Source organism: Tympanuchus pallidicinctus, unplaced genomic scaffold (assembly GCF_026119805.1).
Source record: "Tympanuchus pallidicinctus isolate F22 unplaced genomic scaffold, pur_lepc_1.0 scaffold26, whole genome shotgun sequence".
Classification (NCBI taxonomy): Eukaryota; Metazoa; Chordata; class Aves; order Galliformes; family Phasianidae; genus Tympanuchus; species Tympanuchus pallidicinctus.
The window spans coordinates 4,518,942-4,538,477 of NW_026294743.1; the positions used below are offsets into that span (position 1 = coordinate 4,518,942).

Below are 19,536 nucleotides of genomic sequence, written 5' to 3' on the forward strand. Positions count from 1 at the left end.
TGTCTGAGGGAGAATAATTTGGAGCTAGAGACTTAGAATAGGCTTTGGAGTGTTTGGGTTTTTTTTTGTTTGCAGCAAGGCAAGATCTTTGTACAGCTGATATTTGATGGAAAATAGTTTCCATCTTAAATCTGCTTTTTGTTGTAATACATAATAAACAAAGATGTTGATATTTATATACTGGCCTTGCTTTACTTTCACTGAAGTCCTTGTATATTTGTACAGGGGGACATCCAAGTTTTTCAGCATGACTACATCTCTAGAAGCTGGTATTTTTAGGGTTGGTTATTTGCCTGTGGATAGTTTTGATTCTCTTGGTAAACATTCATGTACAAATAAGGTGATGGATTCAGGATAAATTACTAAAAGATGTAAAATGTGAAATGTTATCGCTTCGACCCCCTGTTCCATAAGGGATGCCCGCAAAGTGCTGTGAAACGTATGGAATCAGCTTTGTTTTATTTCTCAGACGATGACCGCTCACACTACTCTCTGACATGGTATTAAGACTAATTGAGGTCTGTCTTTCTTACATGGCCTTCTCTTCATCACTAGAAGCATGCCAGTGGCCGTTCTTGCTGCAACTCAGTATTTTGCTAACATGGTCTTAGGGCAAAGGGAAAACAGGCTGGAAGACTCTAGCCATAGTGACACCGTATAAATGCAGTGATGTTCAGCTTAATGCAGGATTTTAGGGCAGGGAGGCAGCAGGTGAGAGCCACGTAGCATCCCTGTCGTGTGCAGCTGTGCCCAATGGCCTGCACAGGGCTGGGAGAAAGGCTGCTCTCTCCGAGCTGCTCCCTCTGAGTGGGGATGAAAGATGAGTTTGCTTGCCTGTTTTGCTTTGCATTTGTGATGAAAGGGGAGCCTGCCCCCTGGCATGGGAGAACTAAGTGGGGTCTGCCGTGTGGGAAGAAACGAGGTTCAGGACCTCAAGTTTAGGGCAGGGATGGCAGCTGAGTGGCTGAGATTTTCATACCAGTAAAAGTACTTTAAAAATAGGATAAAATCTTCCTTTTTTTGTGATCTTCTATTGTTCTAGTATCAAGGACGCAAGTGTGTCCTGAAGGAGTTCTCTAGAGCTGTGATGTCTTTGCTTCCTCCCCTCCCCACTATTGTTTTTGCAGGAGTTAAAGAAGGCTGCTTTTTTTAGCCTGGTACACAGAGCAGAGAACTTGATGTTTGATTGTGGTAGGAGAGGATTGTACTCCCTAACACTGCTTTACTCTTCTTTTTTTAATGTAAAATAAAACTTATATGACTAAGTTATTATTTATAATATTCTCATAGCTATTTTGGTTGCTTTCCTGGACTTTTCCTGTTATCATTTCTGTTAGTTATTTGTCTTTTATGTTACCCCCTACCGCATACAGTATTTCCTTTTCTTTTTTTGTGTGTGTGTGTGATATGATTGGGTTAGCATTGTGCAAAATACGTGCTATTTTTTGGAGTGGTTATTTTTTTTTCCTCATTTAAAACTGATTCTTAATACGTTTCACAGCCAAAGAGCAGAGTGCTATTCAAATTAAGCTACGTTAATCAATATTTTCAGATTTTGTGTGTGTGTGTCAACAGCACATTTCAATACAAATAGTCAATCAGTTGCCTTGCAGATATTTTTTTTCAAAAACTTGGAGAAACTTAAAAAAAAATGTTTTTCAGAATAAATAGTATATTTTAGTGATTAGGTTTTTGAAAATGGAACGGAGGGCTCCTTAAAGGAGTCGAACTATCAGAAGATGCTGCTTAGTATTTTGTGAAAACATAAGTTTCGTCGCTGCGTCAGGCACCAACAAGTTGGAATATTCAGTCTGTTCTGTAAAATTCAGGTAGTCTGGGGAGTTCAGGCAAGTTGTACAGAGCTGTTTGTGGACCTGTGGACCTGTGCTCTCCTATTCAGGGCAGTGGGTGTTTTGGTTTTTTGCAGTTGTTGTTTTGAAGAGTTGGTTGGTTTGTTTTAGACGGTCTTAGACCTATTTTTAGACGTCTTTGAACCTACTGATCAAGGCATAGGAATGAAATCAAGGAAGCTTCCTAATAATTTTTTAAAACCTATGGTCACTAGTCAGCTTGGTAACAAGTGTCTGTCACAAGGCTCATCAGCACTTTGTCTCTGCAACTGGTCAATGTTGATTTTTTTTTCTCTTGTTTTCCCTTAAGCTTCAAGAGACTGTCAAAAGGAAGTTGGAAGGCGCACGATCACCTCTGAATGGAGAGCAGCAGAATGGAGTTTGCGATGGCAGCTTTTCTCCAACCAGCAAGCGGATACGGAAAGATGTACCAGGCATCGAGGCGATCAACAGCTTGCCCAATAACTTGCCTTTGCCTGCCGTTTCTCCTCTTCACCAGCTTGACATGAAAGCATCCTTGCCCCTGCAGAACAGTGGAACTCACGGCAGTGGGCTAGAGGACTTGGGTAAAAATGGTGGGCTTTCAGAGATAAAGCTCCCTGTTAATGGGTGCAGTGAGTTAGACGATGGTTTTAATGTCCTGCAGAACAAGGAACTAAAGCAAGAGCCTTTGGACGATCCTACCTGCATAGACACTTCGGAGACATCCCTTTCAAATCAGAACAAACTCTTCTCAGACATCAATCTGAACGATCAAGAGTGGCAGGAGCTAATAGATGAACTAGCAAACACCGTTCCGGAAGATGACATACAAGATTTGTTCAATGAAGACTTCGAAGAGAAGAAAGAGTCGGACCTTATGAGGCCTGCCGCAGAGACTCAAGAGAGTGCAAGCGTCAAAAGCGATCCATCTCATTCCCCATTTGCTCATGTTCCATTAGGATCTCCCCAGGTGAGGCCGTCTTCCTCTGGTCCTCCGTTCTCAAATGTTTCCACAGCCTCTAGCGTGACTTCTGTATCCAGTGCTCCACCAGCTCCAATCCCTGCAGGCTCACCAGCAAACTGTGTTGTTCAGTCGCCTCAGACTCCCAACCAGGCCCATACTCCAGGCCAAACTCAGACACGATCTGGAAACGGGTATCTTATGAACCCAGCAGCAGCAGCAGTGGCGGGATCAGGGCCTGGACCGGTGAATCTACCGAGTGCTGACTTGTCTCCAGCTGAACAGCTCAAGCAAATGGCCGCACAGCAGCAGCAGAGAGCTAAGCTCATGCAGCAGAAGCAGCAGCAGCATCCAAATCAAGCCTCAAGCTGGTCGCCTGTGGGCCCTCCATCTAGTCCGTACGGAGGGCCTTTCAGTGCAGAGAAACCAAATAGTCCAATGATGTATCCCCAAGCCTTTAACAACCAAAACCCAATAGTGCCTCCTATGGCCAACAATCCACAGAAGACCACGATGAATAACTACCTCCCTCAGAATCACATGAACATGATCAATCAGCAGCCAAATAACCTGGGCACAAACTCTTTAAGCAAACAGCCTAATATGCTTTCTTATGGCAACACCAAACCTCTGACCCACTTCAGTGCTGAGCTGAGCCAGAGGATGACCCCACCAATGGCAAATCCCAGCAAGAACCCCATGATGCCGTACATACAGCAGCAGCAGTCCCAGCAGCCACAGATGCAAGCTCAGATGGGACACCTGAGTGAGGAACAGAAACGCATGCTCATCATGAAGCAGAAAGGAATGATGAACCAGCCCATGGCATATGCAACACTTCCTTCCCTTGGTCAGGTAAGTGCAATGATGCAATATGCAGGCAACCAGAAAGAGATTTAATAACTCTTTGTATGGTCTCCTCCTACTTTTTTTTTCTTTTTTTCTGGAAAGTACGGAATGTCATTGCAGATGCTTTTTGGGTTTTTCGTGTGACATTGGAGCTTGATCATTTTATGAAATAACTGAAATTATGTTGCGTTATATTTAAGATATGTTGTTAAATGACTGTTTTTCTGAACCAGCATCTTCCCTGTTCTGCTGATGAGTGCATAGGGCCGCTCTGTAAAGCTTTGGTTCTGAAGTTATTGCTCCTTGGAGAGTTTGTTTCATTTTCTCGTAATATAAAACTTGATGCTTTTAGATCCCAAACCTCTGTGTGGCTTAATTTCCACAGTGTAATTAGCATTATAACAGAAAGATGGAGCGATTGGCTCGTGCTCTTGGGCTGAACACATCTGACATTTTGGCTCAGGGAGTGAAGACATTTTGAGTGCTGAATATCTTTGATTTCCATTGGAAAAAGTAAACATAACTGAATGGTTTTAGCGGTGCTTGAACCATGCCTGAAATGAGATGGTTTACACCAGGGCTTTCAAGAAGTCTTCAGCAGTCTTAAACGTTATAATGTTGGGAATCTGTAGAGTCTTCTGACTCACTTTCAGCAAGAGGCTAAAGCTGTGTTGTCTTGAGTGACTTGGCATCAGTCTTACTTGTATTCCAGGCTAACCGCCGGTGTGGCAGATGCCAGGCTTGGGGAATGCTTTGGAATTAATTAATGTCCGAGTATTGGCTGTAGTAATGACAAACAGCCCTGTCACCACCTAGCTCAGATGAGTGTTCTTACTTGAGTAGGCTCTGTAAATGTCTGCACAGTGGCGTAATGGAGAGGCTTGAGAATAAATCTTCAGAATGCTGTTATAAGGGATTTAAAAATAATTAAAGATAACACTGAGTTTACAAAGTAGGTGATGCTTTCATGGAAGCTGTGCCACCAAAACACATCAAGATTTGTGATAAAATAGTACACGGATAGAGTTGTTGGTTGATAATTTTGTGTAACAGTGTTTTACCACATGAGCTGTTTCCATGTCACCTGCAAGGAGCGCTTCCTTCTGAGCATGGATAACTGTGATGCTGTAATGCGTGTAGAAATCCCCCCAAAACTGTCATTTCTGCAGCCTGTGGTGTTTGGAGATCTACCAATAGGAGGAGCAGGAGGTTTGCCAGGTCAGAGTGCATTACATACTATTTAAAGTGAATTGCAAAACAAAAAGAAATGTTCGTCTGCCTCCTGTTTATGATTCAGCTTGTATGGTGACAGCTCAAAGGTTTATATTTGTGTTTAGTTCTGCTTGCCTACTGCATTAGCAAGTGCCAGTCTAAAGCTGCTTCCTTTTGTGAAGACTTTATCTGGAGCAGTGCTGTGACAATGACCCAAAACTCAGACTGCAGTCAGAGATACAGGTTTGTCAGGTTGTAATTGAGAGGCGTGTAATGTTTGGTCAGGCTGTCAAACGTTTAAAGTTTTGTTTTCATCTGTTGACGTCAAACACCTACCAAAAAACTGAGAGGAAAAACTGCCTATGTGAAAGAGTTAATGTCATCTCCTGCATTTCCTAAGTTGAGAAGTTCATGTTATTATCTCTCTGCAGTTGTCCTGTATGAGCAGGAAGTCAAGATTTCATATATCTAATCTCACTCAGTTCCTTTTGTAATATAAGAAAAACGAGATATTTGTTTAAACCTAGACATTCTTCCAAAACCAAGACCAGATATTAAGTCACTTCTGTATCTTACAAAGAAAAAAATCTAAGGCAAATCTGTATTTTATTATATAAAACTCACTTGCCTACCCAGAAGGGATTTTGTTTCGTGAGGAAGGCTGGAAGAATAGATTTCTATATGTAATGTATTCTTTCATTCCTTCTCTTCCTGCTTCCCTAAAAAGCATTTTTCTGTGGAAGACTGGAAAGCTTTATTACTGTGAAATGTGCTTGGTAGAAATGGATTGTTTTTGCAAAGATGGTAAAATGATCTGTTGATATTGTTGAGCTGAACGCAGGCTGATGCAGATGATCTGATTCTAATACTTACTGCAGGATGCAGACAGTCAGAGTTGCCAGATCATCTGCGGAAAATAAGGAGATTGCACTCTTCACTTTGCAACATTTCTGAGTGCGAGGGCAACGTACCTTTCAGTGAGCTTGTAGTTTCTACCTTCACGGCAGTTTTGGTCTTTGACACAGAATTGTAAAAGTGTGTGCGTTTGTTATAAATAATCATGAGGATTTAACAAATGCTATTTGAAGGGAAAGAGAGTTCTAGCTGTTGTATGACGTGGCTGGCAGTGACCATATGTTTCTGTCAGGTGACTGCTGCCGGGGGAATGATCAAGACCCAGAATGTGACTTAGGGAGAATCAGGCACGTACAAAAGACCACACCTGGTCCTCATTTTGTGTGTACTGCTGTGTCATCCAAGCATAGCTCGCTGTGTGTGTGTGCACCATGTACATTCATTTAACCTGTGTCCGCTTCGGCCGCCGTGTTGTTAATGAGCAGAATGCACTCATGACTTCAGTCACTTAGAGCACTTTAGAGAAGACACCATTTGGTCTGTTGAGGCCTTCTGGACACTGTGTGGAGCTTCACCAACAGACGTGTTGCTGAGTGGCTGGTGCTCAGGGCTGGTGTCTTGGGCTTGCTAGGTCAAATGCTCTTGTGAAGAGAGGAGAGCACTTAGGTCGACGTCGGTGACAGCAGCAAAACCAGTGTCTAGCAAAAGGCTTTCTGCAGCGTCAGCGTTGAAGCTGTCCTGTCAGACACAGTGGTCTGTTGCTTCACTGCGCAGACCAGACTGGCGCTGTGCCTGTAAGCCCCTCTGCTGATGGGAAAGAAGCACACACCCTGCAACGTGATAGCCTTCACTCTGTCCCACAGCTTGTTCTCTTCAAGGAAGCACTGGGTGAGGCGTTTTTCCACAGAACAGACCCTGCTTTGGGTTTTAAAGTAGGAGATTTTTTCCAGCATGAGGCAGAAGGTAGCACAGGCCACTCCTGCAGGACTGCGTATAAAATCCATGAGCAGATCTACATTCAGGAGGACTCTATCCTGCTACCAGCATTCCCTCATGCCTCATTTTTCTCCACTTGGTCAGGTTTTGACTTGGAAATCCCTGCTCTTAGCCTTGCTCCAGATACCCTGATCTGCCCTAAGAGCGTTTATTAGTGTGTGAGGATGTGGCATTTAATGCCTCTTAGCTTCATCCTGCTCATGGATACTGCTGTTGCTCTCCCTTTGCTGTGGCTGTAGGCTAAAGCATCAAACACAGTTTTTCCCTAGGGCTGGTAACTTGTAAGGTATTTGAGGGCTAGAGGTCTTTTGCTGTTCTGGTTCCTGTGCAGTAATAAAAGAAATTGGTTTGGCACTGAGATGCAACAGGGGCCCTTTAGGAGTTCTTATGTGATTTAAGGAATAAAAGCAACCATGAAACAACTTCTTCTCTAAAAAAGTAGAGCTTTAACCCAAAATGTTCCATTTAGTTTTTGAAGATGTGTGTAAGGTTTAATGGGAGGCATTTTTTCCTTCTTCTTTTTTTTTTTTTTTTTTTCCTCCCCTTTATTTTTAGACCAAAAATAATTTCAAATGGGGGAAAAGCAAAGACATTTTCTTTGGAAAATTTCAGAATCATTAATTGTGCCTGTTCTTGGTTCCAGCTGTTCAATATGTGTGCATAATGGTAAGAAAAAAGCAGCCAAATGGAATAGACGTTGAATGGCTGAGAGAGAATTTGATGTTCGGAGCCAAGTGAGGGAGGGAGAGTAATGAGAGGTCGAAACAAAACAGAATTCTCTGTGGGTGTAAGAAAAATAAAACTAGACTGCCGCTCTTTGCCTGCATGAGGCTGTGAGGATGCTGCAATTATAGTTCCTATTGAAACCACTGGTTACATTGTTTGAAATTAGAGGGGTGTGAATGAAGAGGAGAATTGACACCATAGTGGAAGAACTACCTTCAAGTTCTCTTTTCTGTCTTTTGTTTTAGTCGCGAATTGAAGATGCATCATCTGCTCAGTCTGTTTTTGTATGCAAAGGAGAAAGGGAGATGTGTGTCCAGAGAACATTTCTGACGTGTAATTGTCGTCGTCCTTTCCAAGTGAAAAGGTGTGCTTTGCCCTGGAGTAGTGCAGGGCTTTGAACTTTTGAAGGTTATCTTTGGGATAGTGAGAAAAAGAGACTGTTGAGGTTCTTTACTTTCAGGGTAAGCTAAAAGTAAAGAAGAAAGTCTAAAGATCTGTATTCACAACATGAAAGTGTAGCAGAAACACAACTGTCTTACGAGATTTTAGGGGAAATAGGATAGAGTGGAAATAATGACTGACACTTCGAGGATTGCTTGGTGAACTTTCTATAGAGACACAGTGAATGCCTGTCTGTGCTGTGTTTGACTTGTAACCATTGTTTTCCATGAAAGGTTTGCACTGGAGTTCAAATGCACTGACTGCCTTTGGTGCAAAAATTTGTTCCCCAGAAGCCAATCTCCCATAGACTTTTAAGGACAGAAGGGTAATGGAAATTAACTTGGATGGAATCTCACTAGATGATATCTAGATACCAGCAGGGCCTTCCAGTGCTTACCTTTCTAGTATCATCTGCCCATTTTCTAGGGAAGAGGTCAGAATAACATCAGTCACTGGAACCAGATGTTAACAGCACTTGGCTAAGATCGATCTCCACAACACAGAGCTAAAAAAAACTCTGGCTAGCTGATATTTCCTCATTAGCTATCTCTTGTGATCTGTATGTATGTGTGCTTTCTAACCTAATACATTCTTCCTATTCTACCTAATACGTTCTTCATTCCTTATTCCTGATGTTCTTCTCTAGTCTAAGCCTTGCAAAATCAAAGGATAAAAGCACTGTTATCTTGTCCCACCTGAACCAATAATTCTACCAATGAGAAAACCATTGCTGTCTTTGGTGAAACCTACTTTCCTGAAGCCACTGATGGGTTTTATCCTCTGAGTCATCGCTGACAGAGAACTGAAATCCATCCTTTTGCTGGGGACATGTCACAATAACTTGTCTTTTCCTTGTCTGAAATATCACAGTTGTAATGGCAAGCCTTCAATTCTTGGAAATTTCACCACTTTTTCAAGACTTGTTAAAATACATTGTGTGATTTGGTTCTGGTCTAGTTTCTGTAAGACTCAGAGACTCAGAGTCATTCTTGTCCTTAAAGAAATTGTCTTACGTTACCTTTAGAAGCTGAAAACGTGCATTACTGATTGCACGAAGAGTGTGGTTAGTGTCCTCTACTTTGAAGTATTCACAATAGCCATACTAGGTTTTTCTGCACGGTCTACATTGTGGCATAGAGCAATTTGCTCTGTTATTTACATTCACCCGTTAGTCTGATGATACAACGTACGTCAACCAATACTTTGCAAGTTTTATTGGTTACAGCAGTAATATCAAAACATGGTGATTTGGAAATATCTATAGCCAGTAGCACCATTATTTTTACATACAGAGCTACACCTTCCTGCTTTTTTTCCCCATTTTTCCCTTACTAGGCAGGTTGTCATCATCACTTTTCATTTTCCAGCCTTGTAACCCATTCCACCTGCTTTCAGCAATACTAGCCATGATCCATTTCTTATTGTTCACGGACCTCTCACTCTTCTTCTTCATTATGTATACTCTTAGTGTCAATACACAGTGATGTAACATCGTGTTCTTTCCACACGCTTTTATGGCTGGATCTGTCATGAGCTGACAACACAGCACCACTGAACATGCTGGGATATTCATACCACGCTCTTCCATGGGCCGGTCTGCCGTCCTCTAAGCATGGGCATACCTAATTAGCATGAAATGGCAGATGCTTTCAATACTGAACACTGACAGGGATTCAGTATTCTTGTGTCCCCTGGAAAATCAGAAGCCCTCCTCCGTTAACGATTCTTGTTTTCCAGCTTTTCTTTACCTATATGGGACCAAAGAATGCTTTTTAAAGTAAAGTTTTGATTCTCCCATCCACTCTTGACTCTAAAAAATGAAACTTAATGGAAGACATTTCAAATTACAAATATTGCAGTAACACGGCAAGATGACATGAGGCTTGTGGTTTTCCTTACTCTTACTTCAGTGTCATCTGTTCTCATGCCACCCAAGTGGACGACTAAGGCTATGCTGTCTTCTCTTGTCTACTCCTTCTCGTTCTTCTCCATTCAAGCCTAAACCTCTTACTCGGAAGAGTCTCTGTAGTCATGTTTGTATTTCTAACACATCACATAGATCTTTTAGGAAAGACCCCTCGCAGAAACTAATCACATTGGTTTCAAGCTGCTATCTGTGGTAAGGACATGGGTGAAGTAATTGCTTGGCACAAAGAGATGTTTTTATATTGCTTCGCCTGCCACCAGCACGTAGCTGTGCACCCATTTCTGTGTGCAGGGGACTTATTAGACACTGCAGTTAACACTAGTAATGAACTCATCACCGGGCCCTGGCCAGATTTAACAGTACAGATCCAGGTCTAGAGAGGTCTTCAGTTCATCTCCTCAGAAGCACGAGGAAGATACCTGTGCAGAAGTTGGTGGTTGGCTTTCCCTCTTTGCTAATGGCAGTCGCACAAGCCACGTAACTGAATTTGCAACAGCAGATGCTTTGCTGGAAGACAGGAGATGCTTTACAGCTGTCCACCCATTTCCATTGCGGTGGGCAGCTCTGAAGGGCAATACCTTTCAGGCAAGTCAACCATGAGCAGCAGCAAACCCACGCTGTGTTGTGCAGAATGCTCCTTGAGTGAGGGGGCTGTTTCACCGTGGCCTTCTGCTTGTCTTTACTGTTGGGTTTTGGCCCAGAATGTACTCAGTCCTACCATTTTATAAATGGAGGAGCAATTAGTCGTCATTAGGCATATTGCTGTGTGCTTTAGATAACTGATGGCTTGCAGCACTGGCTGTAAGGAATTGCCCAGGCTGCCTTCAGGCCACAGCTCCTCCCTGACTAGTGCAGGACTTTATTGTCTATCAAACATCTGAAACTGCCTTTTGACAATGACAGGTGAGAAACAAGCTGTTAGTAAACTCCTTTGCTAGGAAAGCCTGTTCCCTGGTAGTCTGGAACTTGTTCTCTGTTGTAGGTACACATATACTCTTTTTGTCTTTCCCAACCTTTGTGAAGAAAACTGGAAACTGGATTTAAAATTAACTCTGGCTCTCTATTTATATACATCTTTTTCCATCTCACAGTAGGGATCTATATGAACTGAGCTTGTATTCCAAGAAAAGTTGTAATTATTTTATTGGTATTTGAAGGGAAGATTTGCTTTGCAGATAGAGATTCTTTGGGCCAGAATTACCTCCTTTCTAAGCAGTACCTGTCCTGTGCTCCCTTTGCTGTGGGAGGGCCAGGGATGGCTGTGCTGTCCTCCCATGTGCATGTTGCTCCCCACCACGCATCTCTCTGCCTGTTAAGGAACTTAGAGCAAGTGAAACAGTTTTGAAGGATTCAGTATTCAGAGGTTCCAGGGTATCCTTTAATTAAAAAGTCTATTTCAAACTATTAACAGGTTGTGCTTACCTTAAAAACAAGTTGCATCTTGTTTGTTTTTTTTTTCCATTTTTCTGCCTTGTAGGTGGCTCCTTCCCTCTGCCCATAGCTCTGCTTTCAAGTAAACAAAACAAAACAAAAAAAGGAACGCTGACTGGGGGAGAAATCAGAGAAAATAACCACGGGGTGTGCATTCCCCCAGAGGCTGTTTTGCTGGAGAGGGAAGAAGTATTTGCAGCACCCGGTGCTGTGTGAATCCTCCTTGATCTCCTGCACCAGCTCCTGTCTTGTTTACAGGCTGGCTGGGAGCAGCATACTGCCTTCCCAAGGCTGAGTATTGGCACAGCTGAGGCCAGGCTGGGAGCAGGGAGCAGAGCAGGGCAAACTGCTGCCTTCCCTCCTACCGAGCCCATCCTGGGAGCCAAGAGTGCAGCAAGATAACAAGTTGCTGTGGAAGGGGAGGGGAATCCCACTGCTACTAATGGCACTCGCTGTACTTTGGGTGAGCTGATAACACCGAGTGCTGCAAGGGAAAAAAATCTGAAGGTTTCTGCCATGGCAGTGCTCCACTTGGGTCCTTGTGTGGGTGTGGAAGTTGTGTGTCAGAAGTGATGGTGCCCATCTCAGAGATCTTGCAGCTAATTCAAGCTTACATGCACTGACATCTTCATTTCAGAAACCTAGAAATGCTGCAGTTGAAGTTGTCTATCTGTGCTGCTCTGGAAGCTGCCAGACGTGGCAGAAGAGGAGAAAGGATGCAGGAAGAGGAGTTAAAACATACAGATATCTTAAGGGAGGCTGGGCTGGCCACTGCCGGAAAGAGCAAATTCTCTGCTGTATCATGCAGGAATACAGGCCAACTCTTTTGCTTGAGGAGAAAATTGGTGAACACCAATTGATGTTCCCGCTTTAGTCCAAATAATACTTTTCAGAAGAAAAGTAATTGTCTGGTCGTTGGTGGCTCCTTGTCACTCATCCTTGTTTGCCACAGTTCATGGCTTTTAGCCTTTTAGTGGTCTGCAATTGTGTAATACCTCTTGAAAGACAGCCCTAGTAAGTGGTTAAGAGTGCGTTCAGGAGGTTCTGCCAAATCCTAGCTGATGCATCTAATTTGCTAAAGAATGTGGCTTCTGCGCTCTCAGCAAAGATTTCATTCCTCATGAGCAGTGGGAAACCTGCCCTTTCTGTGCCACTGTTCAGCAGCTTAGCATTAAATCTGAGACAGCCACCTCTGTCACTGGGGGGAGAAACCAATCTGTTGGTTCCTCAGTTATTGGTTCTCATGCGGTACTGGCATACATGTACTGAGTTCTCCTGTCCTTATTTAGCCTCTTTTCCTGCGTGTGGGAAGCATTTTGTGTGTATTAGCTTGCAAGAATGTCTTAAATATTGTGAAGAAACCACAAATTCTGTGTCAACACATCTCGCAAGAAGGTGGCTTGCTTGTTTGCACCCAGCAGGGGCTTGTTAGCAGCTCTTGCTCCACGGTCAGAGGGAGCTGTCTAGGCAAGGCCAAGTATCTGTGAAGAGAGCAAGGCCAAGTCCATCAGCTCTATTACAAAGTCATGCTTTTATGTTTTAGCTGTCTCTTTTTCACTTCTGCTTCTCATGTAGACAGTGTGAAATATTCCTCCCTCTGCAAGCCTAGTCCTTGCCTGCTTGTGCTAGCATCCTTCCGTAAAATCTTTTCTGCCCACTTCCTTGCTGCAAGCTGAAGCTTTTAAATAATGCAGGTGTATCTGTAAGCTGCCTTCTGTTTCCTTCTGCTGTGTGGAGAAAGTGAGGGAAAGGCAATATGTTTGAAATACAGAAATAAAAAGATTTTTAAAGGGTCAGCCTAGAAGGAGTTTAGGCTCTGCCCAGCAAAGATGCTTCCTCCCCATCTGATGTGATGTTCCTTACAGGCTTGAGAGGTAACACCCTCAAAAGAATCTGCATTATAAATTTCTTCTGGTACCTAGTATTGCCTGGAAAAAAGAGAATTCCCAAGATCACCCAATATGTGCATTCGAGGAGTTGATTTCCAGTGTGTTACTCTTTTCTCTCTGTTTCTCCTCATCAGCTTTTCTTTCTCTACCTCCCTTTCTGATCTCTTAACTAGCACAGAGCTATTTTTTCAGTCTTGTCCCTCTGCAGGAGATCACTGCAGACACTGTGGCTTTGTGTGGTCCATGAACCTCAGGCTGATGGAAATAGTATGAAATATTTGTTGTCATATCAAATGCTTTTTTAACCAGTCTTGAGACAGTTCAAGGACTGGGAGATCTTAGGTGCAATTTCACTGATGTGGTGGCACCATCCATGTGATAAATTTGGCTACTTCACCTTCAGTCTGGCCACTCATCCATCTCAGCCTGGGCTCTGACACTTGAAACTGAAGAGCAGCTTCACTGGATCAAGCTTATCGTAGAAGACTAAAACAAAAAAGTCTATATAGGAGTTTTCTATTGCAGAATTGCCAGTGACATGCAGTTTCCCACAAGGTGATGTTTCCATCAGTAGAAGGCAGTACGTTATTTGTAAGCTCTGGTATTCGTACAGATGTAAAAGTAATTTCAGGTGATTTTTGTTGTGACTTTTAAGCCTTTTCTCTTGCCCTTCGTGTGGTGTGAAACTGTTCCCATCAGTTGAAGATAGCTTCACTGTTCCCAACAAGAGGCATGTAGAATCAAAACATTTGAAGCCTTTCCAGTCATTTCTGAAATACTACATACATCACATGTGATGTACATAGTGCACAAAGGTGTATGGTAAAATGTAATGTCTGCAGTTACTGCGAGGCAGTATTTCCCTCCTTCATGTCCCCAGTTAGGGGTCACCAGTCCAGCAGCAAGAAGGAATGTGTGGGCTTTTAGGAGGGCTGGTGGCTTCCCAGAGTGTTTCTCTTGGCCACCAGCCTTGCTCTGTGCAGTACAAGAGCACGGTGGGCAGATGTGCAGGACACTCTCTGCCAGCTCCCATTCCTCACACAGCTTACGCTTTGGGTTGTGGCTGGAGATTTCACACCATGACATGAGGGCGGTCCCTGGGTTTGCTGATGAAGAAGTTTTCATTTGCAGTTGCCCAGTTCTGCAGCTGGTTTGCAGGCAGTGTGAGTATAACACCTTCGTTTCTTCCCAGTGCTCCCATATGAGTGAAAACCACTGCCAAAACCACTGTCCTCTGCTCTGGTTGCTCACAGTGTGGGCTGTCCTCCAAGGGCTCTGCTGAAGGGGCACAGGTGTCACCCGCAGATGCGCTCACAGCTCGGGGCAGGCTGTGCTGGCTGGGCATGGCTGGCATGCCAGGTGCACTGCCAGCATATGATTTTAGAGGTGGAAAAGGATCAGGTCAGAGGCAACATAGCAGTGGCTGGACGGTCGAAGTTGAGAATTGCCATTTGGATCGCTCAGATCCCTTACGGTTTGAACTTCTCCCCAGCATCCGGAGCATCTTACATACCTGCTCTGCTCACCAGCTGCCCCACAGAGGTGTTACGTCACATGGCCCTTGCGTTTTGGCTCTGTGCAATGGTCAGAGCCAAGTGGGAGCATTGGGAGTCCTCGGAGAGCTTCCAGCACCGCATCTGCTGTGTCAGGTAGCGGGTGGCCAGCATGAGCTCCAGTCTTACTGCATTCACCCAAGGCAGGTTAGGGTTCTGCTTTCTTCTCCTCCTGCTCAGGCCTCTGCTCTGGTGCAGCGCACTGTGTCAAAGAAATGAAAAGCTCTAATGCAGACAAATGAGCTGTTTTGTTCATGCTACAAAGAACCCGTTCCTCTGGAAAAATCATGGCCATTTGGAATATCCTCACGGCCAAGCCTGAAATCTGTGTGCTGCTGGGGATGCCGAGCAGTGAGGTACTGCATTGCTTCTAAGGTGGTGTTTTATCACCTCGCAGATTTTTCAAAGCAAAAAATGCAGGTTATTGTGATTGATTTTCAATTAGTGGCGAATCACGTGGGATCTCTCCTTCATTTTCCTGACCTATTCCACCACTTCTATTTTCCTATTAGTAGAGTAGTCTGTGTCTTCTGAACCTAGTGAGCGCTTTGTCACCTACACAGCCCTGGTCAATGAGAGCACTTATGCAAGGATTGCACGGTCTGCCCCCTGCGCGTTAATGAAATTGCAGAAATGTTTTTTTTCCTACTTCTTTGGGATTCGATTCTTCTTTTCCAAAGGGTTTTTTTGGCCTCACAAAATTAGATCATCGCCATGTAAAAAACACCCCACTGTGATCACGGCTTAATTGAACAATGCCAGAGTTTTCTTGAATGTTGGTCCCATCTCTTCAAGGTTAAGTAAGATCCAGTGGGCTGGGCCTTTGATCTGCATAAGAAAGGACAACGAGGCAGTTTGCGAATCCTTTCTTTCCGTCTTTATTCTTTGCAGTTTGGGACCAGAAGGCTTGAAATATTTTCTGCTTGCTAAGAGGAAACTTTATGTAATATATGTGAAGATGCCATTATGCTAATTAGCGTTGTTAGGAAAAATCAATGCATGTATGTCATCCAACAGCAAGCGATGATCTTCTCACAATCAGCAATTTATCATGCGCTACCGATGCAGTAGGGCTAGGACTATTTTATTCAGATAAATTTCTCATTCATTTAGTCAGTAAATCATGGTGCACTTCATGATAGTCATTTTTAATGTGATTGCATTTTGTTAAGTTTTAATCACGCATAATGGATTTTATCTGGCAAGGAGGTCAACCTGAAGTCTCTTCCTCTGTCATTTGTATCTTACCCTCCCAGCATGGTGAGCTCGTAGCCATTGCATTTCTTCCTCCAGACTCCCTGTTTTTTTTTGTGTTTGCCACGCTGCTGTAAGAGAATGACACTTTGGAGACTGATGACTCTTTCTTCTGCCACAACACCGGAGGCAGATGAGTAGGAGATTTGCCCTGCTGTATCAAGCTATTGAGACACCTTGCGTGTAGTGATGCTGCGGCTTTTCACCCTGCTATCACTTCCACGTGGAGCCTGATGTGCTCTTTTCAGGTCTCATGCTCAGTAGTTATGCTGGTGCAACTCAGACATATTCACTGAGTCAATGCTGTGCATAGAAGCTGCTATCCAGAGGAACTTGGTCTTCTGTCTGGTAAATGGAAATTGAGTAAACCTGCTCTATGTTGGTTGTGGTTTTTTTTGGTTGTTGCTGTTGTTCATATTTAGAAGTGCACCCTCAAGACATTTTATGTCTTCAGAGGTTTTCAGTGCATCTCTTCTTTCTTTGTCTCTGCAATGCAACTTTGCCTACAGCCCCAAGCATTAGCAATGCAAAGCAGATTTTGAAAGCCAAGAAGGATCCAAATTCTTTCAGATGAACACTGTGATTTAAAAAACAAACAAAAAGGGATTCTAGATAGAATAAAGATTGTCCAAGTGGCATATGGCATGACAGTGACCCTGCTGTAAGGACAGACGTATGGAGCTAATGATAATCCTATACTGGAGCCAGATAACATCCTGAGGTTAGGAAATCAAAGCCCCATGCTTTGGCTTAGCAGAGAATTAGCATGGAGAGCTTGCCTTAGCTTTGGAAACAGGGCAGTTTGGCTCTTTGTCATGTTGCATTTGGGATTTGTGGTGTTGGCAGCAGCAAGACCCTGTATTACCCTGTGCAGGAAAACCAGACCCGTGGAGTCTGACCAGAATACGTTCAGTTAAGCTTCCATTTTAGGTGGACTCATAGAGGGGTGCGTGCTGTTACGGTTAACTCTCGTATAAATAATTCTCTGTTCCCACCTACCTGTGCCACGCTGGGTGATGCTGGAGTGATGCTGCGAGTGGTGGCACTTGGAGCAGGGGCTGGCACAGCGACTGTGGCACTTGGTGCCACTGAGATCTTCAGGGCTTCTTTACACGGGGACTGCCAGAGGTAAATACTGGAGTTTGGAGAAGAGGTGCTCGATGTCCTGTAAGGACACAGCTGAGTGCCAAAGCCACTTCATTTCTCCTTTGTGCCCTGGTGCAGGCGATCGTCCAGCCAGCAGGGCCGTGGCACCAAGGCTGGCATGGCTCCACGGAGGAGCTGTGGGGAGCTCTTCTGTGCGGTCAGGCGCTGTGCCAAGGCACATTTGTCTTGCAGAGATAAACATGTGACATAATTATTTCCCTGCTAGTAGCGCACAGGCATGGCTTGGCATCAAATGAGCGCATCACTTGTTACATAAATGCTGTGTCCTCCTTAAAAAAAAAAAGGCAAGTTGAGGTCAGTAATGAAAGCTAAGAATTTTGGTATTCTCTAACAAAATACCTCAATACCACTCGAGCCCACCTCCCTCTGCCTCTACCGTATGCAATTTTCTCACTTCTTCCCCTCTCTGTTAAGATTTTAAGAGACACTTCATAGTATAATCTTTCTTAGTCATTTTCTGAAAGAAAGTAGGTTATATCTTCCAATATACAGTGCTCAGTGTTGATATCGATGCTTGAAAAACAATAACAGAAATTAATAGGGCAGTGCTATCATTTTTTGGTGAGTTTTGGATGTCTCGGTGGCTTCGTTTTTTTAAATGGCAAAACAGTCCCAGATATCAAAAGTGTCAACAAAACAGGCAATCGGAGCTGAGACATTTTCAGTATATTCATAACATTTCTTTTCATGTTTGCTTTCATTTGCCCACAAAGAAGGGATTTGGGTACGGAAAAAAAGCACAAATATCAGTCTAAAAGCAACATATGATTTAAAAAAAGAAGTTTTTTTCATGCTTATTCTGGATGAAAGTCTCCTGGCTCAGCTGCAGAAGGTAGAAGAAGAATTTGAAGGATTTGTTGTCGTTATTCTTAAAAGCATGTGCATATCTTTTAAATGAGATGATTGTTGGTCAGGAATGGGAATCTGTCCTATTTTTTTATGTCATATAAATAATTTCTAATGAACTTGTCACCATAGTATCTGCATCCAGCAGATACTATCTACATGTACTGTATGTATACTATACACATATGCTTAATCTACAATCATTCCAAAGTTGAACTACTTGATCTATTTAAAAGGCACATATCAGATTTTTTAATCTTAAGTTTTTGAAAAGAATTTGGGTTTTATTTGTTCTTCTAGATATAAGCTTGAGTGTTTGTTGTTTCTCTTTGCGTTTTGCATTCAAATGGTGATGTTATTAATATATATCTTTATTAATTGCCCTCCGTGCATATCTGTCTTTGCTTCCCTGTTGCATAGTCTTCTTTTTCTATCCCTCTGCAAATAGAGTTACATTCTCCTGCTTAGAACAGTATATGATGGAGAAAAGATGATAGTCATTAAAATGCTTAACTGGGAAACAGTCCACTTATACAATCCCTTCTATGAAATCCAGTCTGTTGACAGAGCATCTATGTTGTATTGTTGCAAGTGATCGATCACTGATAGTTTAAAGCTCAGAGGTTGGGAGTTGCTTTTGTAAATTGAAGAGGATTATTTCATGCTGTTAAGCGTCCCTGTCAGAATATAAGAGTGTATTAGCAGAGATATGATTGCACACCCCAGGGTTCCTTGCAATATTTAATTCACTAAACGCACTTAGCAAAAATCAGACTAAGCAGCCGACGTTTTAGCTCTGTGTGCCTTCCTTTGGATCACGCAGGCAAACAGAAAACACTACACTAAGCTAGCCCTGCCCCTAAGATCTCTGCACAGTTGTTTTTTTACGCTTTGAAAAATGTATTTTGGTTCAGCACCTTACCAAGTTGTTTGCAATAGGATCAGCTAATGGCTTGCTCAGTAATGGGGTTGTGAAGACTCACTTCTCTATTATACGTAATTGTTTACCTGTGCTCATGTAGAAGATCTTTTCCTGAACTTCACAGTATTTCTGGTTGGAGTGCTAAAAATAAGTTTTAACAGTCGCAAGAAGGGAGCCAGTATGTGGTGGTGTCCCTTGCTCTGGGCCGTAGCTACCACACCTTATTGCACATTGCTGTATTCTGCATGTGCAAAGGGTAGTTTTCCAAAGGGCAGAGATGATGCCCCGGATCCTACAGAAAGTGGAGGTTGGATCCTTAATTCTTGTCATTTTTGGAACATCTTCTCTCTGCATCTTGATTACTTCTCTCTTTCTAAACCGCAGTAGGCAACCTCTCCTCTGCCCCTAGTGAGCCATGCAGAGGCTGCATCGGCGTAGCTGAAGGGGCAGCTGATGCCACAGGGCTAACAGCGTGGGGCTGTGTCTGCTGCCTTGCCTTCCACTGCTGGCTGCATGCGGTGTGCTGAGGGTGTGCTTTGGGGGCAGCTTTCTTTGTACCTCAGCTGGTGTGGGCAGATGCTTCTGCTGCAGTGGCTGGAACTTCTGCTCCTTGTTACAAAACCGCATCCTAAAAAAGGGTACCTTAGCTTATCATGCTCTTTTTGCACCGTGTAA

At 43.4% G+C, this 19,536-nt stretch overlaps 1 protein-coding gene across 7 annotated transcripts in view; it reads left to right on the forward strand.

The window, feature by feature from the left end:
• The window catches only part of MAML3 (mastermind like transcriptional coactivator 3), a 242,708-nt gene that overhangs the window by 165,162 nt on the left and 58,010 nt on the right, over positions 1-19,536 (forward strand). For all 7 annotated transcript variants that reach the window (XM_052690045.1, XM_052690044.1, XM_052690046.1 and 4 more), the window contains one exon: positions 2,161-3,648. In XM_052690045.1, the coding sequence (XP_052546005.1) occupies positions 2,356-3,648 (1,293 nt within the window). In that variant the 5' untranslated portion in view covers positions 2,161-2,355. The remainder of the gene's footprint in view (positions 1-2,160; positions 3,649-19,536) is intronic.